This window comes from Apium graveolens, chromosome 2 (assembly GCF_009905375.1).
Source record: "Apium graveolens cultivar Ventura chromosome 2, ASM990537v1, whole genome shotgun sequence".
NCBI classification, from domain to species: Eukaryota; Viridiplantae; Streptophyta; class Magnoliopsida; order Apiales; family Apiaceae; genus Apium; species Apium graveolens.
Genome location: NC_133648.1, coordinates 114,388,136 through 114,415,813, shown reverse-complemented (window position 1 = coordinate 114,415,813; position 27,678 = coordinate 114,388,136). Strand labels below are relative to the sequence as shown.

The window sequence follows — 27,678 nt, the reverse complement described above, 5'->3', positions numbered from 1 at the left end:
CCCCTGCATAGGTGCATCTTCCTTTGGCGTAGTCACCACAGTTTCAATAACATCAGAGTTTAATCCATCAGAGTTTACAGTATCAGGATTTAGACTGTCAGGATTTTCAGTATCAGAATTTAAGTCTTCATTTTCAAATCTCAGCTGATCATGATCATTGAAATCTTCAAGTCCGGTAATCTTCTTATCATCAAAAGAGACATTGATAGATTCCATGACCACTCTTGTTCTCAAGTTATAGACTCTGAAGGCTTTTGTGGAAAGTGGATATCCAACAAAGATTCCTTCATCAGCTTTTAGATCAAATTTGGATAGCTGTTTAGGGTGAGTCTTAAGAAAAAAACATTTGCATCCAAATACATGAAAATACTTCAGATTTGGCTTCTTTTTCTTCACCATCTCATATGGTGTCTTTCCTTGCTTGTTAATGAGTGTTGCATTCTGAGTAAAACAAGCAGTCTGCACAGCTTCAACCCAGAAATAGGTTGGAAGCTTTGCTTCATCAAGCATTGTACGTGCAGCTTCAATGAGAGTTCTATTCTTTCTTTCAACAACTCCATTTTGATGTGGAGTTCCAGGAGCAGAAAATTCCTGCTTGATTCCATGGTTTTTGCAGAACTCTTCCATTATCAAATTCTTGAACTCAGTACCATTATCACTTCTTATTATCCAGTTGCCTGATATGATCAAACAAGATAGATGCAGTTTCACTTTTTGTGTGCAAGAAATACACCCATATGTATCGGGTGAACTCATCCACTATGACCATAGCATATTTCTTCTTTGCAATAGATATGACATTTACTGGACCAAATAGATCAACATGCAGTAGGTGATAAGGCTCAAGAATTGATGATTCAGTCTTGCTCTTGAATGAGGATTTCCGTTGTTTAGTTATAAGTGGCATTTTATACCACTTAGAATGTCTTAAAATGGCTTAAATTGGTGTCTTGAAATCAAGTATTTTGTGTATTTGATGCGTTTTTCTAGTGTTTATGCATTTCAGGGTATTAATTGCATTTCGGGGGAGGAATCATCAAGAATAAGCCTTGGCATATGTTCACCATTGCGAGAGGAAAGGAATGGGCAGATTACGGCGAAGAAACGGAGCAAACCTGGATTTTTTCCAGTAGAGGCCTGCGCGCCCGCGCAGCAATGCTGAGCGGCCGCGCAGCAACCTGCGCGCCCGCGCAGCTATGCTGAGCGGCCGCGCAGGGTCGGGGAAAAAGATAAATTATTTTAGACTTCTACTTCTGTTTGGCTTCCAACTTCTATGTAATATGAGTTTTATGGGACTATTATATAGGTAGATTTGACACGTTTTCACATAGAGTATTAAGGGGATTATGTTTTAGATTGTGTTTTACACAAGAAGCGAAGGAGATAAGGAAGAAGACCGATTTAGCACACCGCAACGAAGAGTAAGCATATTTTCTTGTGATTCTTGTTTCGTTGTAACGTTGGATGCTAGTTTTCTTGCTTTGACTTATTTACTCTTGTGACGTACTCTGTTTTAATATAATTAGTTTAGTTATTATTTTCTTGTGTTTGATAATCATGATTTCATATGAACCCATGATGGCGATAAGTTCTATTATGGGCTAATCGTGATCATGGGGTTGCAACGGAATTATTATGGAATTCTTTAGTTAATTGTTTAATACTTTAGTGTGTGATGATTGAATGATATCTAGTATTGGTTGTGCGTATTCGTCTTATGTGCGTCGCGAACATATAAGATAGGGTGTTAATCTCTTGTGAAGCGACGGTGGATCTTGAGATTTAGAACTTGCCATCCTAGCATAGGTTCATGTACGTTGTGCATGATTAGTGGGTAACTCTAACAATTTTATTTGCCCTATATAATCAAAAGGAATAACTTGTGCTTAAATCGTTGTGTTGTCAATTTCTGTAGACATATAGGAACTCAACATACTCGATGACTATTCAACTTCTATCTTAATTGTGGATGCTTGGTAGAATGGTATTAGTACAATGAAAGTTGGCTTTTATCAGTTTCGTGTTATTCGATTAATATCATCACTGTCACATGCTAAAGGTAATAACAATGGCTATAGAAGGAAGTAATAATGAAGTTGTGATCTCATGAGTATTTTATTATTGATAAATTGAAGTGTTAGTTAAGTGGTTAATTAAGTAGTTAATTATAGTTAATATTTAATCAACAATTTTAAGTGTTATTATCTTAACATTGAGAAGTAATCATACATTGGTGAGTGAGTTTAATTAGACAATAATTTAGTCTGAGTCTCTGAGGGAACGAACTAGAAAATATTCTATATTACTTGCGAACGCGTATACTTGCGTGAATATTAGCGCGTGTTTTCGCCCTAACAAGTTTTTGGCGCCGCTGCTGGGGACTCGGCGTATTTGTTTAGTTTATGTACTTACCATCATTGGTCATTAGGACTCAGTGATTAGGACGTAGTAGTTACTTATTTTTTCTGGTTGTGTTTCAGGTACTTTAGCAAGCGTTTATGCAAACTCATTCTCGTGCTCGCAAGACGACTTTAGATACAGCTGAGGAGACAGACGAAGTTCTTGATATTCCGGAGAAGTTAGATTTTAAGGATTCGGATTCAGGAACTGAGCAGAAAGAACCAGTAAACATGGGAGATCGTATTGTTCAAGCTGATCCAGCTCTTATGGATTTTCCTCGGCCTAAAATTGATGATATTCAGTCAAGCATCCTTCATCCGGCTATTCAAGCTAACACCTTTGAAATCAAGCCGGGCACTATTCAGATGGTGCAGAATTCTGTTTCTTTTGGAGGAGCGGCAACTGAAGACCCCAATATGCACATAAGGAATTTTGTCGAGATCTGCAGCACTTTTAAGTATAATGGCGTGACTGATGAGGCTATCAAGTTGAGGCTTTTCCCATTCTCACTAAGGGACAAGGCTAAAGACTGGTTACATTCTGAACCAGCTGGGTCCATCACTACGTGGCAAGATCTTGCGCAAAAGTTTCTGGTGAAGTTTTATCCGATGGCAAAGACTGCTGCTATGAGGAGTGCTCTTACTCAGTTTGCGCAGCAACCTACAGAATCTATGTGCGAGGCTTGGGAACGCTACAAGGAAATGTTGAGAAAATGTCCACATCATGGAATGCCGGATTGGATGGTGATCACTGGTTTCTATAATGGTTTGGGGGCCCAATCTCGGCCCATGCTCGATGCAGCAGCTGGAGGCGCCTTATGGGCTAAAAGCTATACTGAGGCATATAATCTTATCGAGACGATGGCTGCAAATGAGCATCAAAACCCAACTCAGAGGATGACGTCAGGCAAGGTAGCAGGTATTCTGGAAGTTGATGCAGCCACCGCTATTGCAGCCCAGCTCCAAGCGCTATCAATGAAGGTTGATTCTCTGGCTACGTATGGAGTTAATCAAATAGCAATAGTTTGTGAGCTTTGTGCAGGTTCTCTTGCTACGGATCAGTGTTCTCTTATAAACGAATCTGTTCAATATGTGAATAATTATCAGCGACAACAGCAGCCTGTGCCAGCGACCTATCATCCTAATAACAGAAATCATCCAAATTTCAGCTGGGGGAATAATTAGAATGCTATTCAGCCACCATATCAGCAAGGAGTGAGTAAACAGTTTAACCCACCTGGATTCCAGCAACCACAGCAGTATGCTACAAGGCAATCATATCCTCAACAGGGAAGTGCAGCTGCACCTACTAGTGCTGATTTTGAGGAACTTAAGCTATTGTGCAAGAGTCAGGCGGTTTCTATCAAGACCTTAGAAAATCAAATTGGTCAATTAGTCAATGCAGTGCTCAATCGTCAACCTGGCACTCTTCCCAGTGACACGGAAGTACCAGGCAGGAAGGAAGCTAAAGAGCAAGTCAAGGCTATTACCTTAAGGTCTGGAAAAGTAGCTGATACTGAAAAGGCAAAAGAAGTAGAAGCTGAAATTAGAGGTGAAGAATCTAAGCAAAAGGAGAAAGCGGCGGAACCAAGGAAGACTACTGTTGAACACACTCTGCCTGAGGCTAATACAGGGGAGAAACAGCTCTATCCTCCACCACCGTTTCCTAAGAGATTGCAGCAACAAAAGCTGGATAGACAGTTCGGGAAGTTTCCGGAGGTGTTCAAGAAACTTCACTTCAATATACCTTTCACTGAGGCTCTGGAACAAATGCCTAGTTATGCGAAGTTTATGAAGACTATTCTTTCAAGGAAGGTGAAACTGGATGACCTTGAAACCGTTGCTCTCACGGAAGAATGCAGCGCTGTTCTGCAACAAAAGTTACCACCAAAACTGAAAGATCCAGGAAGCTTCACCATTCCTTGCATAATTGGCAATCTGACGTTTGACAAGTGCCTTTGTGATTTGGGAGCAAGCATTAATCTGATGCCGTTGTCGATCTTTAAAAAACTGGATCTACCTGATCCAAAACCCACGTACATGTCACTACAATTGGCTGACCGTTCCATTACTTACCCAAGGGGCATAGTTGAGGATGTGCTCGTCAAGGTGGATAAGCTCTTCTTTCCAGCAGATTTTGTTATTCTGGATTTTGAGGAAGATAAGAAGATTCCCATAATCTTGGGAAGGCCTTTCTTGGCTACTGGCCGTACCTTGATAGATGTGCAAAAAGGGGAACTTACTATGCGGGTCCAAGATCAGGATGTGACCTTCAACGTATTCAAGGCAATGAAATTCCCTATAGAAGATGAGGAGTGCTTAAAAGTGGATGTGATTGATTCTGCGGTTACTTCGGAACTCAATCACATGCTAATGTCTGATGTATTGGAAAAGGCCTTAGTGGGGGATTTTGACAGCGATGATGAAGATAGCAACGAGCAATTACAATATCTGAACGCTTCTCCTTGGAAGCGAAAGCTGGACATACCATTTGAATCTCTTGGTACTTCTGATCTCAAGAACGCCGAAGGGAAGCTCAAACCATCAATAGAGGAAGCACCTACCTTGGAGCTCAAACCATTACCTGAACACTTGAGGTATGCTTTTTTAGGTGATTCATCTATGTTACCTGTTATTATTTCATCTGACCTTTCAGGTAGTGAGGAAGACAAGCTCTTAAGGATTTTGAGAGAATTCAAATCGGCTATAGGATGGACCATAGCAGACATCAAGGGGATAAGTCCATATTGTATGCATAAAATTCTGCTAGAAGAAGGTAGTAAGCCAACTGTGGAACAGCAGCGAAGACTGAATCCCATCATGAATGAGGTGGTGAAGAAAGAAATTCTGAAATGGCTAGATGCAGGCATCATTTATCCTATTTCTGACAGCTCGTGGGTGAGCCCCGTACAATGTGTACCTAAGAAGGGAGGTATCACTGTGGTCGCAAATGAAAAGAATGAGCTCATCCCTACTCGAACAGTTACAGGATGGAGAGTATGCATGGATTATAGAAAATTGAACAAAGCCACAAGGAAGGATCACTTCCCCCTTCCATTTATTGATCAAATGCTTGACAGATTGGCGGGTCATGAGTATTTTTGTCTTCTGGATGGTTATTCCGGGTATAATCAGATTTGTATTGCACCAGAGGATCAGGAAAAGACTACCTTCACTTGTCTATTTGGCACATTTGCTTTTCGCAGAGTTTCGTTTGGGTTATGTGGCGCACCGGCCACCTTTCAGAGATGTATGATGGCTATATTCTCTGACATGATTGGAAATAACGTCGAAGTGTTCATGGATGACTTCTCCGTCTTTGGACACTCATATGATGAATGTTTGAATAATCTGCGCGCCGTACTCAAAAGATGCGTGGAAACTAATTTGGTGCTTAATTGGGAGAAATGTCATTTTATGGTGCGTGAAGGCATTATCCTTGGGCATAAGGTCTCTACCAAGGGTCTGGAGGTGGACAAGGCCAAGGTGGGAGTCATTGAAAATCTTCCCCCACCTAATTCTGTGAAAGGAATCCGTAGTTTTCTTGGTCATGCGGGTTTTTATCGGCGATTCATCAAGGACTTTTCAAAGATATCTAAGCCGTTGTGCAATTTGCTTGAGAAAGATGTGCCTTTCAAATTTGATGATGAATGTTTGGCAGCATTCGAGACTTTCAAGGAGAGTTTGATCACGGCACCAGTCATTACAGCACCAGATTGGACAGAACCATTTGAGATGATGTATGATGCGAGTGATTATGCGGTAGGTGCAGTTCTGGGACAGCGCAAGAAAAATCTCTTCCATGTGGTCTACTATGCGAGTAAGACTTTAAATGGTGCCCAATTGAACTACACCACTACTGGGAAGGAGCTTTTGGCTATAGTCTTTGGCTTTGAGAAATTTTGATCTTATCTACTTGGTACGAAAGTAACAGTATTCACTGATCATGCAGCTATTCGCTATCTAGTTTCCAAGAAGGATTCGAAGCCGAGACTCATTCGTTGGGTGCTTTTACTTCAGGAATTTGAGTTAGAGATCAAAGATAGAAAAGGTACTGAGAATCAAGTAGCTGACCATCTCTCTAGGTTGGAGAATCCCGATTCTACTTCACAAGATAGGACGTTAATCAATGAATCTTTTCCGGATGAGCAGTTGTTTGCAATTCAGGAGGAAGAACTATGGTTTGCAGATATTGTAAACTATCTCGTCAGCAACATAATGCCTCCTAATTTAACATCCGCCCAAAAGAAGAAGTTTCTGCATGAGGTGAAGTGGTATATGTGGGATGAACCATATTTGTTTAGACAGGGAGCTGACCAGATCATCAGGAGATGTATCCCGTTTTGTGAGACGGAGGGGATATTACGAGACTGCCATTCCACGGTTTATGGTGGACACTATGGAGGTGAGAAGACGGCAGCTCGTATTCTGCAAGCAGGTTTTTTCTGGCCTACTTTATTCAAGGATGCTCATCAGTTTGTTTTAAGGTGTGATCGTTGCCAAAGAGTGGGAAATTTGTCAAGGAAGCATGAGATGCCATTAAATGTGATGCTTGAAGTCGAGGTCTTTGATGTGTGGGGAATCGATTTCATGGGGCCTTTTATCGCGTCTTGCAATAATCAGTACATCTTGATGGCAGTCGATTATGTCTCAAAATGGGTCGAAGTTAAAGCTTTACCGACAAATGATGCAAAGGCAGTGCTAAATTTTCTTCATAAGCAAATTTTCACAAGGTTTGGAACACCTCGGGTAATCATAAGTGATGAAGGATCGCATTTTTGCAACCGTAAGTTCACTTCTATGATGCAGCGTTATAATGTGAATCATCGAGTAGCTACTGCCTATCATCCGCAAACAAATGGTCAAGCGGAAGTCTCTAACAGAGAGATAAAGCGTATTCTAGAGAAGGTTGTTTTTCCGTCAAGGAAGGATTGGTCTTTAAAGCTCGATGAAGTTGTTTGGGCTTACAGAACAGCATACAAAACTCCACTTGGGATGTCACCGTTTCAGTTGGTGTACGGTAAGGGATGTCATCTACCGGCGGAGCTTGAGCATAAGGCCTACTGGGCATTGAAGAAATTGAACCTGGATTTAGATGCAGCTGGTAAGAAAAGAATGCTTCAGCTTAATGAACTTGATGAATATCGACTTCAAGCGTACGAGAATAACAAAATGTATAAGGAAAAGGTGAAGAGGTGGCACGATATGAAGCTACATCCTAAGTTATTTGTGCCAGGGCAACAAGTTCTTTTATTCAACTCTCGGCTCCGACTTTTTCCTGGGAAGTTGAAATCAAGGTGGTCTGGACCTTTTATTGTCAAAACTGTGTTTCCACATGGAGCGGTGGAAATTTTTGAGAATGATTCGGACCAAGCATTCAAGGTTAACGGTCAGCGGTTGAAGCACTACTATGGGGACATGGCAAACCGAGAGGTGGTTAGTGCCATTTTGTTGACTACTTGAGAAAGGTACGGAACGTCAAGCTAATGACGAAAAAGAAGCGCTGCGTGGGAGGCAACCCATGAATTGTTATTACAGGAACCCTTAGAAGTTAATAACCTATCCAAAAACACAAAAAAAATCAGAAAACAGGGGCTGAAAAAAAAATTCCAGAGACCCTCTGCGCGCCCGTGCAGCTATGCTGAGCGGCCGCGCAGGGGTCGGGTTCCAGAAAATTTTTTACAGTTCAGAAAAAAAAAACAAACAAAAACACAAAAACAGTTTTAGCCCATAAACCCATGAATTGTTCCCACTACCCCATCATCTTATCCCTTAATTCCCAAATCCTAATCTAATCCACACCCTATATATACATACACTTATCTTACATATCTCCCACAAAACTTCCTACACTTAAACCCTCTCACAAATATCAAAAATCAGTTCTTACACACTTTTATTCACGAATCAATGGCACCCAAGAGAGCACGCACTATTGACAGCAGCAACACAGTTCCTACTGCTGATTCATCGAGGGGTACTGCTGCAAGGCCTCGGTTAACTGACAGAGCTGCGGAGGAGGAGTACACTAGGCTGTTGGGGAAGCCGATTCTGAAGGAGAGGGGGTTTTTACCATCAGGGAGGGATGGTGAGTTGTTGCCCATGATTGCAGAGAAGGGGTGGATAGCTTTTTGTGAGTCACCCGAAGCAGTACCGATGAGCGTTGTTCGCGAGTTCTACGCGAACGCGAAGGCTGAAAAGAATGGGTTTTCTGTAGTCCGTGGGATGACGGTTGATTATCATCCTGCGGCGATTCGCCGTGTGATTGGACAGCGAGAGAGGAAGCCCGAGGAGGAGAACTGGAATGAAAAGACTGCTGAGGATTTTGACTTGGATTTGATTTGTGTGACTCTCTGTCGATCGGGCACAGTTTGGACCCGCAGTCCAGGCAATAATGAGTATCGTCACTTTTCGGCGATCGCCATGAACAGGTATGCCCGTGCATGGAATGCATTTATATGTGCTAATATTTTGCCTTCTTCACATGCACACGAGGTCACAGTTGAGAGAGCACAGTTATTGTGGGGAATTCTGCATGATGAGTACTATGTGGACCTTGGTGAGTTTATCTACCAAGGAATTCTGAAGTTTTTGAGGGGAGCAAAGCATATGAACATCCCTTATGCATCCACGGTTACGAAGCTATGCCGAGCAGTGGGAGTGAACTGGCCGGCTCATGAGCAGTTGTAGTTGCCAGCAGCTCTGATTGATTCTGGCACTCTGAATGGGATGCAGGAGTGGACCGGTGGTGAGCCTGAGGATCATGGGCTGGGTTATCATCTTCCAAGAGGGCGTCCAGCACGAGGTGCTACTATGGCTAGGCCAGGGCGTGGTGAGGCTGGTTCTTCGAGAGCTCAGGAGGGTGCTGGGATGGGTGATGCCCAGTATAGGAGGCTTTCACGACGGATGGATGTCATGTATGAGACGCAGAGCAGGTTTGCTCAGGAGCTCACCCTTGCGTTAGGGACTGCTTTTCGAGGCCTTGGAGCTGATATCCAGTGGCCAGTTTTTGGTGAGGACTCTGCATACCCACCGCCTGATACTCCACCCACTGAGGGTGATGATGATGATGACTCCGAGTAGGTATACCCTGTGTTCCTTTCTACTACTTTCACTGAGGACAGTGAAGATTTTTAGTTTGGGGGTGGTAGTTAAGGAATATTGTGTGTGTGTCATTTAGTTGCATATTCATGATAGTTTAGTTCATATAGTTGCATAATTTATGCCATTTAGTTTTTTTTTATGAATGTCATGTAGCTCATGCATTTACCATGATCCCTTTTGCAATAAGTTATCGACTGAATTGTGATATTGATGCGAGTGTAGTGATAGCATTAAAGTGATATTAAGTTGTGTAGGTTGATATGCATGCTAGAAACAATTGTAAGTCCACTAAGTCTTAAAGAATGCGTAAGGGCTAGATTGTTGTTATGATTTGGTTGTTTTCAAGGTCAATCTACTTATTATGCTTAGAATTCGATTATAGGTTCTTAGTGATAAAGACATGAAAAAAGAAAAAAATTTGGAGAAAAAAATATGGAAGTTGTTGCTAGTTGTGGCTAGGCGTCAAATGGCTAGTAGCCGGCTCGCATATGTTGCGAGTAGTCTAGGGTTGAGCAAGATGGAGCAAAACGCACTTGCTCAGAAGTTATTAAAAAAAAAAAAAAATTGCATAATTGATCAAGAGTGGGCTCTTTGGTATTCGAGTTATTAAGTTCTTAGGGGACTTTGTGCCTAGTGACCTAAGGCTTTTAGAGTCTGAGATCCGCTAACCTAACGCTCATTATATGGATACCATTGTATAAGTCTTTTGTGGACCTCACTCATTGCACGGTCAAATAAGCATTTGAGTTGTAAATAAAAAGCACGATTCCGTAGTAAGCTCCAGAGTTCTTGTAGTGTTGTATATCACTTTGTGCCTAGAATTTTTATTCTTTGTATAATCGTAGGATTTCCTTGAGGATAGTCTAGTCATAGTGATTGGTCTAGTTCCGAAGCATATCTGTTAAGCATTTGCACACACCACGTTTCTGGCTGTATGTCCGTTTGCATGAGTTTATTGATCTTTAGTTGTCTAACTGCATTCGTTGAGATGTGACAATTTGGTTGGTTAATTGTAGTAAGGGGGATCATTGCATTTTCATATAGATTGCATTCATGCATATTTTTATTTGTTTTTGAGTCTGTGACGCTTGAGGACAAGCATCGATTTAAGTTTGGGGGTGTGATAAGTGGCATTTTATACCACTTAGAACGTCTTAAAATGGCTTAAATTGGTGTCTTCAAATCAAGTATTTTGTGTATTTGATGCGTTTTTCTAGTGTTTATGCATTTCAGGGTATTAATTGCATTTCGGGGGAGGAATCATCAAGAATAAGCCTTGGCATGTGTTCACCATTGCGAGAGGAAAGGAATGGGCAGATTACGGCGAAGAAACGGAGCAAACCTGGATTTTTTCCAGTAGAGGCCTGCGCGCCCGCGCAGCAATGCTGAGCGGCCGCGCAGCAACCTGCGCGCCCGCGCAGCTATGCTGAGCGGCCGCGCAGGGTCGGGGAAAAAGATAAATTATTTTAGACTTCTACTTCTGTTTGGCTTCCAACTTCTATGTAATCTGAGTTTTATGGGACTATTATATAGGTAGATTTGAGATGTTTTCACAGAGAGTATTAAGGGGATTATGTTTTAGATTGTGTTTTACGCAAGAAGCGAAGGAGATAAGGAAGAAGACCGATTTAGCACACCGCAACGAAGATGAAGCATATTTTCTTGTGATTCTTGTTTCGTTGTAACGTTGGATGCTAGTTTTCTTGCTTTGACTTATTTACTCTTGTGACATACTCTGTTTTAATATAATTAGTTTCGTTATTATTTTCTTGTGTTTGATAATCATGATTTCATATGAACCCATGATGGCGATAAGTTCTATTATGGGCTAATCGTGATCATGGGGTTGCAACGGAATTATTATGGAATTTTATAGTTAATTGTTTAATACTTTAGTGTGTGATGATTGCATGATATCTAGTATTGGTTGTGCGTATTCGTCTTATGTGCGTCGCGAACATATAAGATAGGGTGTTAATCTCTTGTGAAGCGACGGTGGATCTTGAGATTTAGAACTTGCCATGCTAGCATAGGTTCATGTACGTTGTGTATGATTAGTGGGTAACTCTAACAGTTTTATTTGCCCTATGTAATCAAAAGGAATAACTTGTGCTTAAATCGTTGTGTTGTCAATTTCTGTAGACATATAGGAACTCAACATAATTGATGACTATTCAACTTCTATCTTAATTGTGGATGCTTGGTAGAATGGTATTAGTACAATGAAAGTTGGCTTTTATCAGTTTCGTGTTATTCGATTAATATCATCACTGTCACATGTTAAAGGTAATAACAATGGCTATAGAAGGAAGTAATAATGAAGTTGTGATCTCATGAGTGTTTTATTATTGATAAATTGAAGTGTTAGTTAAGTGGTTAATTAAGTAGTTAATTATAGTTAATATTTAATCAACAATTTTAAGTGTTATTATCTTAACATTGAGAAGTAATCATACATTGGTGAGTGAGTTTAATTAGACAATAATTTAGTCTGAGTCTCTGAGGGAACGAACTAGAAAATATTCTATATTACTTGCAAACGCGTATACTTGCTTGAATATTAGCGCGTGTTTTCGCCCTAACATTTAGCCTTCTGACAAGAATCACAAAGGCCATCAGGAGCAAATACTAACTTTGGCAGTCCTCTCACAAGATCTTTCTTGACTAGTTTGTTGAAATTTAAATGAGAGAGTTTCTTGTGCCAATTCCAGCTTTCTTCAATTGATGCTCTACTCATTAGACAGATTGCAGAACCATCAGTACTTGTTGAAAGCTTGGCTTCATAGATGTTACCATGCCTGTATCCTTTCAGAACAGCTTTGCCTGTAGATTTACTAATAACTTCACAGTGTTCTTCAAAGAAATCCACATGATAACCTCTGTCACAGATTTGACTAACACTCGGCAGATTGTGTTTTAGTCCTGAGACCAGAGCTACTTCTTTAATGATAACATTCCCAAGATTGATATTTCCATATCCCAATGTTTTTCCAATGTTTCCATCTCCATAAGAAACACTTGGGCCAGCCTTTTCCACAAAGTCTGATAGCAGGGCTTTATTTCCAGTCATATGTCCTGAGCATCCACTGTCCAGAACTAGGATGTTTTTCCTGTTGCCCTGCAATCACAAAGACCACTAATGATTAGTTTTAAGGACCCAGACTTGCTTGGATCCTTTGGCCTTATTAAGTTTGTTAACATTTGCAGCGGATTTAGCATCAGAGTTTATGTTAACATTTTTCTTATCAGAATTTACACTATCAGACTTTGAATCAGAACTTATTCTAGAAGGAACAATTCTAACTTTCTTTAAAGAAGGTTTTATTTGATAATAATCATAGTACAGACTATGATATTCCTTACAAGTATAAATGGAATGCCATAAACTACCACAATGAAAACAAGGATTTTGTGGCTTATATCATTCCTCTTTTTGCAAGCAAGATTTTCAGAAGTTAATCTTTCACATGTTAAAGTTTGATGTCTGTAGCTAATGAACATGGTTTTAAGATATCTTCTCAACTCATTAATATCATCAGTATGAAAGGCATAAGTAGTTTGAGGTACCTTTAACTCAGCAGCTTCAGAACTGCTTTCAGCACTTGCCATATCAGCATTTGCCATCAAGGCATAATTCTCCTCACTTTCAGAATCTGAGGTGTCTGTCCAGCTTTTGTTCTTTATGACAAGAGCCTTGTCTTTGTCACTCTTCACTTTCTTGCAATCAGGAGATATGTGGCCTTTCTCACCACAGTTGTAGCATTTGACATTTGTGTAATCTCATATGTTAGACTTTCCTCCTTTGCCTTCAGATGTTCTAGAAATTCTTCTTATCAGAACTTGCACCTCTCCTGGAAAACTTCTTTCCCTTCCTGAACTTCCTGTATGCAATCTTCGTGATTCCTTTCACCATAAGAGCACACAGCTTCATCATCTCTTCATCAGCATCCGTCTCAGGCAAGCTTTCATATTCTGAGTCGTCATCACTATCAGAACTTGATGACTCAGTATCAGACTTTGTGAAGAGCGCTTTACCCTTGCCTTTCCTTGAGGTGGCTGCCTTAGGGGATTCTTCTTCAACCTTAAGAGCAACTATCCTTGACTTTCCTCCTTTCCTCTTGCTTCTTTGTTCCATCTCAAGTTCATGAGTCTTGAGCATCCCATAAATTTCATCAAGAGTTGTTTCATCAAGATTATAGTTGTCTCTTATTGTTATTGCCTTCAAATCCCAGCTTTCAGGAAGAGCCAACAGGAATTTAAGGTTTGAATCTTCAAGATCATACTCCTTCGCATCCTTAGCAATTGAGGCAATGTCTTCAGCAGTGTAATCACTCTTCTCCTTTGGTACAGACTTTGCTGCTTCACCTGCAACTACAACTGCGAGCTTGGTTGGTTTGTGAGGCCCTTCCTTGATTCTATCAAGATATTCTAGATCTGTAGCTTCCAGAAACATGGTCATCCTCACCTTCCATATGGGATATTCAGATGGTCTCAATATGGGAACTTTAATTGTCTCATCTCAGCTTTGGATTTGTGTCTTTGGAGGTTCTTCAGTTTTGGTGGGCTTAGTTGGAGTTTCTACTTTAGACATGATTGTTTTTGGATCTTAAACTGTTTATGTGTTAACAGATAGGCTCTGATACCACTTGTTAGGTCACACACACTGTAGAGGGGGGTGAATACAGTGTATAGCACAATCAAATCGAACTTTAATAACTCAAGTAACAGAAAACAAACTTTATTCAAAACAATAAACTCTGTTACAGTATGGAACTGTCCTCTCTCAGTGATGAACAAATATCACGAGAGCTGCTAGGGTTACAATGAATAATCTTCTCGATAATGATAACACTTATAGTGTAAATCCTATGTCTATGTTTATATACTACACAGTTATAAGATAATCGCTAATTGATATGGAATATAATTCTGCTTCCTAAAATATATCAATCAGATATCTTTTCTTCCAAGTATTCTATTCTTCATAGAATTCCTTCTTCATGCATATCTCTTCTTACGTTTGTCTTGATCTTTTCTTCCTGTAAATCAGCTGCCTTCCTTATCTGAACGTTTTCTTTATATCATGATATTATCTTCTGATAAATATCTCATGAACCTTAAGTATTGATGACTTAACTTCTGACTTCAGTATAAGTGTTGATTTCAGTTAAGTACTGATTCGTCCTGTTTAAGTAAGATCTGAAAACTAAACATAAATCATATTAGACATGACATTATCAAATATATCTAACATGGATGTAGACATGGGTTGTGAACTGGATACAACCAAAGTACCAAAAGAATTCTGTACAACATTCTTGATCTCCTCCATGACCAGAGCTGAAGGTTCAAACCTAGCCTTGTACAACTAATCCAGCTTGACCTTTGAGTCATTGATTTGAGTTATCTACTTCTGGATCACCTCATGCAAGGCTATGAAAGACTCTCTCAACTTAGATACATTTTCTTCCACTAATGTGTGAGAGAGAGCTTGAAGTTTGTCAGAAAACTTGTTGAACTTGGATTTGATATATGTAAGTGTAGGCATCACTTCATCAATCCTGTCATTGATTAGTTTCTTCACATCAAGTTGATGTTTGTCTAGAATGTGTTCCATCGATCTTCCAATGTGATGAAAGGCCTTCAAATGTACTTTATACACCTCTTTCACAGCATCATAGACCTTATGGGGAGTGAGGACTTTAGCATTGCTTCCCAAAATGGTTACATATTATTCTCTAAACTTTGTTAAGGCCTCTTTCATTGTTGTTGTGAAGTCCTTGAAAAGCCATGCATCCACATTACCATCTGCTTCATCTGCAATATTTTCTTGTTATTCTTCAACATCCTTCTTGTAAGAAAGTACAATAACTTGATACTCTTGGTTTGACATATCTGTAGTAAGGAGTTGTTGGGTGATATTGGCTAGGCCTACAAGTTGGTCAACCAAAAGATCATTTACAGTTGTGGGTTGGGATTGAACATCTTGCAGCCATTGAGATATGAGATGAGAGGGTTGATGAATAGTGTTTGAGGTAGAAGGTTGGTCTTTTGTGTTTGAGGTATTTGGGATGGGGGTAGTAACTATACCTGTGACATGAGTCACGGTTGAACTCACTGCCTGAGTTGTGGTTGTGATACTGTGTTGTTCACCAATAGTGGGAACCTCCATTTGAATTGGAGGAGATTTGACCAGGTTACTATCATGTACCATGGCCTCAAACCCCTGTTCCTCTTGCAAAGAACTGACACTTGAATGTGGTATACTTGTCTCCTCAATGACTGGATCATTGGCCATTAGACTTCTAGCTTCAATTGACAAAGCAATTTCAGCCAGGGTTGTGAGGGGAGTTGTTCTTGCTTGAGAAACCTCCAATTGAATTGGAGAGGATTTGAGTAGCTCCCCCTCAATAGGACTACCCTCAAACCTAGCAGTCTGTGAAGACTGTGGTGCACATGAAAATGCTAGAGTAATATGCATAGGGTCTTCAATGAAAACTGATGAAATCCGTGTGTTTGTGATGGTGTCATCAAGTTCTACCTCAGCATGTAGTCTCCCACCATATAAATGTTGTGTCTGAGTGGTGATCATAGTTTTTTGAACTGTGTCACTTGATTTTGGCAAGTCTTGACAAGTAGATTCAAGCCTTTCATTAAAAGAAATAAAAGAATTGAGAAACAAAATTAGAATTTCATAGTTGATTTTTGGAAACTTCCCCTAAATGGATGAGAGAGTTTCAAGATATGTGCTCTCATGGTGTGTGCCATCCAAATTGCTTCTTTCAACCTCTTGAGAGTGCTCAAGAGGTAGTGTAGACTCTTTACAGGATACAGTGGGGAGACTTCTTTGTTCAATAGTGGCACCTTATTGAGAAGGTGCCCCTAGAGTCTGTTCATGCCCCTTTGTTACAATTGCATCTTTTTGAGAAGATGCAGAGGTGGCCATTTGAGTGGTCAACTCAACCTTCCTAGACTTCTTTGTCTTTCTGACCAGGTTTGACTCAATATGTGTTTGGTCCTCACCACTCATAGAAATATTAACCCATGGTGTTTGCCTTCTCTTCTTTTTACTATCTCCACCCTGTTGAGAGGATGAAGTAGTTGGTTCCCTGGATTCTAGTGATTTTGAAGAAAGGGTCTCAGTTTGGGAATGCTCCTGTTGGTTATCCTATTTTTGTACTACTACAGGTGCATGAGCCATGACTAGGTCGGGCAATCGTGTCGTGTCGTGTACTTTCATGTTTTCGTGTAATCAAAGTTAAAACCAAACACGACCCGAGAACATTTCGTGTACTTGTTTATCAGATCCGAACACGTAACGAAATTTTTCGATTAATACGAAACGAAACGAAAAGTACACGAATTATTTCGTGTACTTTTCGTATACAGGAAACGATTCAAAACGAATACATGAAATGTACACGAATACTAAGTAATACATAAAATGGACTGAAATTAAAAGAGTTAAAAATAGCAAAATTAAAAATAAAAATGGAGTTATTTCAAGTCTTAACTCTTAATAAGCAAATAGCAAAGTTTCGATGCAGCTTAAGTCTTAAGGAAGTACAACCAAATTAATATAAAGTTCAGGCTAATAACAAAATAAACAAGAAGCTTTATCCAGTGGAATCAAATACAACATCAAAAGAAAATTCATTTCTCTAGTGGAAATTCAGCTTGCTTTGATTTTGGTCCATAAGTCATATCCCTCCTGCAATATCGGTAAAGTGAACACAAGTACATGAATATATGTTGAAACATAATTGCTCAAATATAATTATCCAGGTTACTCATATTTGCTCAAATATACAAGGCCTACTCAAATAGCATTTTCTACATTTACTCAAATAAATTGAATGAAAAACTAATGCAGAAGTTACCCTACAATGGAGGCACAGCAGAGCTTTCACCACCAAAATTCATGTCATCACTAAGTGTCAAATTCATGATATCTTTAGTCAATTCTTCTAAAGTAAAATTTGGAGCCGCTGTAATTAAAAACAAAAATGCTTAGAGAACACCAATAATGCAGACAACACATGATATAACTCAAGAAGTTTACTACCTTCTGTATTGAACTTCCAGTCGTGCGTGCATATTATACTTTCCACAACATTACTCGCTATGGAGCTGTGGTATTGATCTAAAATTCTTCCACCAACACTGAATGCAGACTCAGAGTCAACAGTGGAAATCGGAATTGACAATATATATTTAGCCATCAAGAGAGATTAGGAAACCTATACTAATTTGACCTCCAATACTCTAGGATGTCGATCTCAAGGTTCCTATTCAGTCTTTTTTCTTCCAAATATTTGTCCAACTTAGTCTTTTCAAGGATATCACTATTATCTTTATCCATAGCATCAAATTCCTTGTAATACAATAAGAATGTTAGTACGCCAAATTACATATATAATCAGAATACTAAATTAAGGCAGAAACAAATATATAATACCTTCAAGACATCATTTCCTTCATTATGAAATGAATTACTAGCAAAATCTTCAGAGGTAGTAGAATAACAAGGAATTTTTTCTTTGTACAGATCAAACAATGCCTTCAAGGCTCTATGCAATTTTCCAATCTGTTCAGAATCTTCTCCATATAACATTTTGTAGTAGAACTCAACAAACTGTGTTTTGTATCGGGGATAAAAAAAACAACAACAATAGCAAGAATAATGCTATATTATTTCCAATACTTGTTAAACTTGGGTCTCATTCTCTCAGCCAAGGAACTTGCTATATAGTTCCTATCTTCCAATGCCTTAATTAACGTAAGGTCAACCAGAAAAATATTTGGAAAGTACATATTTGCAGTTGGGTATTTAGATCCGGAGAACAATCGAGTGACATTATAGAAAACTGAAAGAAACTTACAAATGCCCTCCACTTTATCCGATTCATCATCAAAAAGACCATGCTTATAGTTCGAGTCAGTTAATTGCAAATGAGTGAAAGCATGACGATAGTAAATCGCACTCTCAAGCATTACAAAGGTAGAATTCCACCTAGTGGGGACATCTTGACGTAAACCTCTTTTCTTATCAAGAGCTACCGATGATATACATTCCCTGAATTTTTCTTTTCTGCCTTGAGAGCCTTTAATATATTTAACAGATTCACGTATTTTGACAACAGATTCATCCATTTCTTTAAGACCCTCTTGAACAATCAAATTAAGGATGTGAGAACAACATCTTATTTGAAAAAATTCACCATTACACAACAAAGCATTTCTCAAGTTCAGTTGTGTTCTCAATATAGCAACAAATGAATCATTACTAGAAGCATTATCTAAAGTAATGCTAAATAGTTTTGACTCAATATTCCACTCACATAACATCTTATAATTTTTTTCAGATATGGTAATACCGGTGTGTGCTGATGGAAGATAATAAAAATTTAGAAGCTTCTTATGCAGAACCCAATCAGATGTAATAAAGTGCACGGTAAGAGAGATATAACCATCAGTAGCAATCGACGTCCACAAATCAGAGGTTAGGCTTACTCTACCATCAAAGTCTTGCAACATATTAAACTTTTTTTTCTTTTCAATCTCATAACAAGATAAAATATCTTTCTTCAAGGTGTTCCTACTGACTAAAGTAGACTTTGGATGTGCATAGATGAAGGCATCTTTAATGCCTTCATAATCTACAAAGTGCAGTGGCAAATTATGCTTAATGACTACGTTGGTAATCAAATCTCTAAATACCTGAGGGTCACACAATGTGTTTCGTAATGCCATAGATCCCTCACTGCTAGACAAAACCATCTGCCTAATATCCTTGGTATCTATACATACCTTTTAATGCTTCAGCAAGTTCCCGGTACCATTTTTTGAATCATAGATACACATGTAACTACACTTTGTGCATCTTCCCCTCACTATTTTATCAGCTCCAGTGACGAGGTCAAACGTAGCCCAAACCTTTGATATCTTTCTTTTGGTAGTCGGTTACTTTTTGAACTTCAAAGAACCTTCACTAGGATGGTCAGTAATAGGATTCTTAATAAGGCATGAAAACAATTAAATAAACATTGATATTACCTTATCTATGAGATCATCCAGGTTATCTAGGGTGTGAAGAGGTGAAGAGATTTAGGGTTTTGTAAAGAGGGAGGCAGAGGGCAGAGTAAAAAAGGAGGCGGATGTGGTTTGTGACTTGTGAAAGAAAAACCCTAATGGTGCTTTATACATATATTACTTTTACATAACTTTATGTTGACCGACTATCAACCTTCTCACTTATTTGAGTACAATATTTTAATTAATGTATGATTAAAATTATATATTATATTAAGTAGCATATATTATGTATGTATATATATATTTAATATATAAAAATATAAAACATATATAACATATTTCATGTACTTTCGTGTACTTTTCGTGTACCTCAATCAAAACCCATCCGACACTAAATTTACCGTGTAATTTCCTGTTCGTGTACTTTTGTGTTTCGTGTACCAAAAATCAAAACCCATATCCGTATTTTTCGTGTCGTTTTGTGTCGTGTTCACGTGTCGTGTTCACGTGTCGTGTACCAAATTGCCCGCTCTAGCCATGACTAAACTAGAAACAACACTAGACCTCATGTCAGGCATATGATAAGGGTAGCTCCTAAATCTCTCTAACATAAAGTTAGTGATATTTAGGGCTACCTTCACACGGTTCTTTTTAATGAGTGACCCAAATAAGATTTTGGACATTTGTTTATAATTCCCTTATTACTTCGATCAATTGCATCAATCAAATGAATGTCTGTAACTTTATAGTTTAAAGTAGATATTATGAATCTAGAGAAGAAAATTCCCTTACCTCTACTTACCAGTGGCATTATGAGCCTGGTGCTGAGTTCTTCCAGGATCAATGGGCCAACATTGATGGGTTTGTTGTAAGTCATGGATAACACCAGCTTCTGTACAACACTGGATATGTTGTCATACCCAGTCTTCCTGCATGTGAAGGCTCTCACAATGGAATCAAAAAGAAGAGATCATTCCCTCCTTAGATGCTTCTTGTTTAGGCTGGCTAGATTGATCTTCTCACTGTAGTTTATGAAATCCATAAACTCAGCCAGCTCTTGTGATGTTGGCACCTTCACTATGCCATCTGTAGTAATGCCCAAAGCCTTGTCGACATCATTGGCATTAAATTCCACCCATCTTCCCTGAATTGAGCAATTCACAACCAAGGAAACTTCCTAATTCTCATGCACAACAGTATTCACCACAGTTGAGTTCCAGAATTCATTGAGCACATCCAGGTAGAGAACAGGTTTAGCAGTTAAAGCTCCTGCAAGATAAGATTCAGATAAAAACTTGACAAAGCATTTGAAACTGTCAGGAGCTTGATTTGCATCTGTAAATGCCAAGTAGTTGGTACCATCCTTTGGGATAACAACTCTAACATTGTTGACAACCATTGTAAGTGTTTGAGTTTGAATGGGTAAGAGATTTGAGAAAGAAAGAGTTTGAAACGAGAGAGAACAGTGAAGATTTGCAAAAACTAGGTCAATTGAGATCTCGAAAGCGTAAAGAGGGGTTATGTCGAGATGTCTGGGTATTTATAGGCTAGAGATGTTACTTGTCGAGAAGTAGAAATAAATGATTGATATTTGCTTATCAAGAAGTCACGTGAATTAGAAAACTCATGTCGAGATGTCACTATCCTGACTCTTATCGAGGACTAGATAGTGACTTATCGAGATGTAGAATAAATACTCATTTTGTCCTAATTGGGCAGAATTATTCTAATTTACATTGAATAAACCAATATAAAATTAGAATGATTTTGAATTAAAAGTATTTTGCTAAAATAATTTATTGAATTAAATTAATTCAGTTATAAGTTATCGAGAAGTCTAAAATTTATACTTGTATAGAACTCCATGTAAAATATTAAGATCTCTACAACACTTATCGAGAAGTCATAATGAGGCTTGTCGAGAAGTCCTTCGAGAAGTCATGAAAAAGAATTATTAAGAACTCTATTGAGAAGTCTCAAAATGACTTGTCGAGAAGTCATTTAGACTTATCGAGAACTCAGTTCTCTACATACTTTTGATCTTTTCCAGTTCTATCTTATATTAGTTTCACATATTTAAAATATGGATTAAAAATGAGACGGTTTTTCTCAGAATTTGAAAAATTCCAAGTTAAAATTTAAATTTGAAAAATAAATATACAGAAAATCCTGAAATATTTATAAATTATATTCCGGTTAATTTTCAATTAAATCAAATTAATTTTGATTTATCAGAAATTAATCTGATGCAACACATTAGCTGAGTTCTTGCCTTTAGGATGAAGAATTTGACATACCAATTTCACCTACAAGTCTTGTGAAAGTTGTTTCATCCAAAGGTTTAGTAAAAATATCAGCTAATTATTTTTCTATTGGAACAAAGATAAGCTCAATGGTACCATTTGCAACATATTTTCTAATAAAATGGTACCTTACATCGATGTGTTTAGTTCCAGAATGATAAACTGGCATCTTGCACCTTCTTCCCAAAAACTTGTTGGCAAATTGGCATCTTGTTGCATTGTTCTTGCAACTTCAACTAGAGTTCTATTTTTCCTTTCAACCACACCATTTTGCTGGGGTGTTCTTGCAGCTGAGAACTCTTGAATAATTCCCTTAGCAACAATAGATATAACACTAATATTGTCACACATGATTGCAATTTTGTGTAACACTAGACCATAGTCCATTAATTGATTTCTAATCCAAAGCACTTGAGCACATCAACTTCCAGTAGCTATATATTCAGCCTCAGCTATGGAAGTTCACACAGATTTCCGTTTCTTATCATACTAGGATACAAGTCTTTGACCAAAGAATTGACAGCTTTCACTTGTACTCTTCTTGTCTACCTTGCATCCAGCAAAATCTGCACCCGTGTATCCAACAAGTTCAAAGTTAGTTCCCTTAGGATACCATGATCCAAGTTTGGTATCCCCTTCAAGTATATGAAAATCCTCTTGACAACCATCAAATGTGAATCTTTAGGATTTGCTTGAAATCTAGCACACTGACAGGTTGCAATCATGATGTTTGGTCTACTAGTAGTTAAGTACAACAAAGATCCAATCATTCCTCTATAACCTGCAATGTCTACACTTTTCCCTTTCTTATCTTCATCCAACTTGGTAGCTGTAGACATAGGTGTTGATGCAGGTGAACAGTCAACCATTCCAAATTTTTTCAATAAATCTTTGACATACTTGGTTTGACTGATAAATATTCCATCACTTTATTGGCTAACTTGAAGACCAAGGAAGTAACTTAACTCTCCCATCATACTCATCTCATATTCACTCTGCATGAGTTTAGAAAATCTTTGACATAACTTTTCATTTGTAGAACCAAAAATGATATCATCCACATAGATTTGAACTAGGAAAATATCACCACCATGATGCTTGTATAATAGAGTCTTATCAATTGTACCTCTTATAAATCCATGTTTGAGTAAGAATTCTGACCGTGTGTCATACCATGCTCTAGGTGCTTGCTTCAATCCATAAAAGGCCTTTAACATTTTGTAAACAAAGTCTGGAAATTCTGGATATTCAAAACCAGGTGGTTGTTGCACAAAGACTTCTTCTTCCAATTCACCATTAATGAATGCACTCTTCGCATCCATTTGATACACCTTGAAATTTGAATGAGCAGCACATGCAAGAAAGATTCTTATTACTTCAAGTCTTGCAACTGGAGAAAAAGTTTCATCATAATCAAATCCTTTTTCCTATGAGTAGCCTTTGGCAACCAGTCTTGCTTTGTTCCTTGTCGAAATTCCAATTTTTTATTCATTTTGTTCTTGTACACCCACTTTATTCCAATGATACTTCTGTTCTTTGGTGTAGCAACCAATTCCCAAAATTTATTTCTCTCAAATTTATTTAGCTCTTCCTGCATGGTTGTTATCCAATAAGGATCAAGTAGAGCTTCCTCAGTTTTCTTAGGCTCAACTTGTGAAAGAAAGCATGCATACAAGCATTCATTTACAGTTGCACTCCTAATACTCACTCCAACATTTGGATCACCAATTATTGCATCTCTTGTGTGACTCCTATCGCATTTTCTGATATGATCGTGTTGACTAGAGTTGCCTGCATTTTCTTCATTTTTTGCATGACTTGTAGAACTACCATCCCTTTCTCTTCCTGAATTTTTGCCATCAAATTTAGGTGAGCTTTTACTTTGAGATGAATCCTCATTTCCATGGTTCACTGGTTCATTTATTTCTTCCTACATTTCGTTGACTGTGTTGATATCAACATCATCTTCAGAATCACTATCAATATTTAGATTTTTAAATTTCAGGGCTTTAGCTTTATGTTCATCAAGGCATTTCAAGTTTAGACACTTGTCATCATCAAATGTCACATTAGTGCTATCTCTTATTTTCTTTTGCTCAAGCACATAAACTTTGTAGGTAGTTATTTCCAATAAATATCCCACAAAAATAGCTTCAAAAACTTTAGAGTCAAATTTTCCAACATATTCAGAATTATATTTGAGCACATATCATTTGCTTCCAAACACATGCAGATGCTCATAGTAGACTTTCTTTTTGATAAAATTGAGTAAGGTGATTTGCCAAGGTTTTTGTTGATTAAATATCTGTTTTTAGTATAGCATGCATTATTGACAGCTTCTTCCCAAAAATTTATTGGCATCTTGCAGCATTGTTCTTGCAGCTTCAACTAGAGTTCTATTTTTCCTTTCAACCACACCATTTTCCTGGGGTGTTCTTGCACCTGAGAACTCTTGAACAATGCCCTTGTCTTTGCAGAATTCACTTAAAGCTGCATTTCTGAATTCTGTGCCATTATCACTCCTCAATCTTTTAACACAATTTTGATCCTCATCCTACTTCTCAACTTTCTTTATGTGTTCAATAATGATGTGTGGAGTTTCATCTTTATAATGCATAAATTCCACCCAAATGTATCTTCAGTGGTCATCCACCATCACTAGTGCATATTTATTTCTTGAAATAGACAAGACATTAACGGGTCCAAACAGGTCCTTCTGAATAAGTTGTAATGGTGCACTTATTGAATTTATAGTCTTGCTCTTATGACCGGACCTCTTCATTTTGCCTTTCTAACAAGCCTCACAAACTTCATCTTGAGCAAATTCCAGATTTGTCATGTATCTCACTAATTTCTTTTTCACTAAGGTATTAATTGCTTTATAATTCAGATGAGAGAGTTTCTTGTGCCATAACTTGCTTTGCTCAATGGATCCCTTGATTTAGAAGCAACATATTCCATCCTTATTTGCTGAATATAGGTCTGCAATAAACAGGCTTCCTTTCCTTGCTCCTTTCAGAGCAACTTCACCAGTTTTCTTGCTAGTGATTGAGCAGTCTTCTTTGTCAAATATCACCTTGAACCCTTTATTTGTAAATTGGCTGACACTTAGAAGATTTACTTCAAGATTAGCAACTAGTGCTACATCTTCAATGACAACATTCCTAGAATTTACTTGCCATATCCCATTATGAATCCTTTGTTGTTGTCTCCCAAAGTCACCAATGGGCCAGCCATCTCCTCAAATTATGATAGCAGGGCTTTATCGCCTGGCATATGCCTGGAACTTCCACTGTAAATGATCCATATGATTTTATTCTTCTTTCCCTGCACACAATGAGAATTAAGTGTGTTTAGCTATCCAAGCAGTGTTGAGTACTTTCTTTTTTTCACAGATTTTGCAGAAGTAGAGTTTGAGCTTTCAAAAAGAATGTCATGGATTATTTGATTAGCATTATCCTTTTTAACTGTAGATCCAAGATTTACTTCCTTGAGATCTTTTTTCAATTTATGACAGCTTGTCATAACTTTAATATTGCAAGTAATGCAATCAAACTTGTCACAAAATGAATAGGGATCTTCAGCCAATGCCTCATTATATTTGCATGATCCCACTTTTGGCTCACTAACATCCTTTCTACAAAGGTGAGTTAGTTGATTTGTTGACCCACACTTTTGACATTGTTTTCTTGGAGAATCTGCAATATAGGCATAGTTGTTGCTCTTGTTTACACCTATTTTTTCATTCATGTTCTTTTTCTTTTTCCCAATATTCTCAGTTTTGACTTTCTTGGTTGGTGTCTTTTCAGTTTGGTTTACTATAGGCTTTTTTTCATTTTCAACAATAGGAGTAGTTTATGCATTGTTCTTCTCATCATCTTTATCTGTAATTTCTTGCTTGATGACCAACTCAACTTCACTGAAATCAACCTCACAAGCTTTGAACAGAGGTGCATCAACTTTCTTTAGCATCATAGGAACATCATGGTTCACTACTTCTTTTCCTTTTTTAGCTTCACTTTTCTTGTGAGAATTCAATGCCTCGTAGTCCAAACCAATAGCTTTATTAGCACATGGTTTATTTTTCTCATGATATTGTCCAACCAACTGAGATGTATTTTATATGATTTGAGCTTCAAATCATTTTTCTCCAATTTTTCTCTCAACACCGCCTCCACTTTTCTAGCACACTTAAGCTTGTTTTTAAGATATTCATTTCTTGCTTGACTGTCTCAAAACCAACAAGCTGCAGCTCCAATTCCTATTTTTTTTATCTCAAGCTTCTCATTAATCTTTGATAGCCTACTCACTTCTTCAGTAGCTTCCATCATGCTTGTGCGGATATGAAAAATCTCTACATTCATATTTTCAACAATTTCTTTATATTAACTTGCATTTAAATCAATTGTGGTTAGAGTTGGTACCTCTGATTTAGATATAGATGATTCTCCTTTCTCTAGAGCCATGAGAGCATAATTGTAATAACCCCCAAAATTTTCAACTTTTTTTGTAACCCTTGTGAATAGTGTTTTTGCTGAATGAGAGAACTTTTCATGCCACACTATGTAGGGGTTCTATTATGGATATTCTGAGATTTTATTAGTACTCTATATGGTATATGAATGTATGTAAAGATCGTCAGAATCCAATTCCGAACACTTTGATTTTTCCCGGAAATACACTAGATACGGAGAGAATTGAGTATAAGGTAACAGGATAAAAAGGATTTAAATTAAAGGATTATAATAGAGGATCATAAAAAGGAATATAATGTATTGAGAAAGGTTATGGGAACCTAAGTAATAAGATCCCGGGTATGATCCTTCAAACGATAAACGAAAACGAAAGTTAAGCGAACCGTATAACAGATCAGCGGTCATTAGGCAAACAATTAGGAAGTTAAGCAAAGGGATTAGAGAGAGTGATGTCACCCAACCAATGAGAAGAGGACAAGGAGGGAAAGATGACATCACAACATGACATAGGCATGACATGGGAAGGAAGGAGATGTGGTGGATTTTTAACCACACAAAATCAAGGTTAAATTGGTAATTAACCAAAAACAAAACAAAACCAAATCAACCAAGCCAAATAATTCATTCTTCATCAAAACAAAAAGAAACCAAGGCATTATTCTTCAATTGCTCTCGGCTTTTTACTATTCCAAAGGCAAGAAATTTCAAAAATTCAAGATCCAAGCTTCCTAAATTGGTGAGTTAATTCCGTAATCATCCTTATGTATAGTTAGGGCTATATCATGAGTTTAAGCCATCAATTCTTTCTCAATCTTCTTCATTAAATCAATGAAGAAGACAATGAATAGTGTTTTCAAGTTTTTAACTTGAAATTTTTCTTGTTTTCCTTTAAGATCCAAGCATCCCTAAGACTTCTCAAAGCTTCTTAAGGCTTCCTAGCTACTCCCACCACTTCAAGGAAGGTATATCATCTCCAAACCCTATATTCCTATGTTTAATAAGATGATTTTGATTATTATAGTGATATTGTAGCTTAATGTTTGTGGTTTAGAGTTTGGGTTGAAGTGATATTGAAATGGAATGGTAAATCTTGTTGTTTGGTTAAAAGAATGTAGTATAGTTAAATTCAAGCTTAGGCATAAGTATGAATGTTAAAAATTGAATTGATTGGGGCTGTTATGATGTGATAAGGATGGATGTTGGTTGTATGATTGATTTGAGGTTGAATTGGGATGGTTTTTGAATGGTTTAAAATTGGGAAATCGCGTAAACATCGTAACGTCCGATTTTCTTTAGACTGTTTTTGTGCATAACATTAGGACCCGAGAACCCCCTGCTAGATTATGACCATTGCCATGTCTA

The 27,678-nt window shown here is 37.9% G+C and overlaps 1 protein-coding gene and 1 non-coding gene across 2 annotated transcripts; both read right to left on the bottom strand.

Moving 5' to 3' along the window:
- Positions 1-3,023: 3,023 nt before the first annotated feature.
- On the bottom strand, positions 3,024-3,130 carry LOC141709510 (small nucleolar RNA R71). The gene has a single exon (XR_012570082.1). It is a non-coding gene; the product is annotated as a small nucleolar RNA R71 (small nucleolar RNA).
- A 15,064-nt stretch (positions 3,131-18,194) lies between these two features.
- On the bottom strand, positions 18,195-19,283 carry LOC141692285 (zinc finger BED domain-containing protein RICESLEEPER 2-like). Its single transcript, XM_074497050.1, has one exon. It carries the CDS (start codon positions 19,281-19,283, stop codon positions 18,195-18,197), a length of 1,089 nt encoding a protein of 362 aa, XP_074353151.1.
- Between the last annotated feature and the right edge of the window lie 8,395 nt (positions 19,284-27,678).

What these genes read in the sequence shown, in the direction of transcription:
- LOC141692285 (XM_074497050.1), bottom strand. Translation starts at nt 19,283, where the DNA reads ATGGTTTTGTCTAGCAGTGAGGGATCTATGGCATTACGAAACACATTG.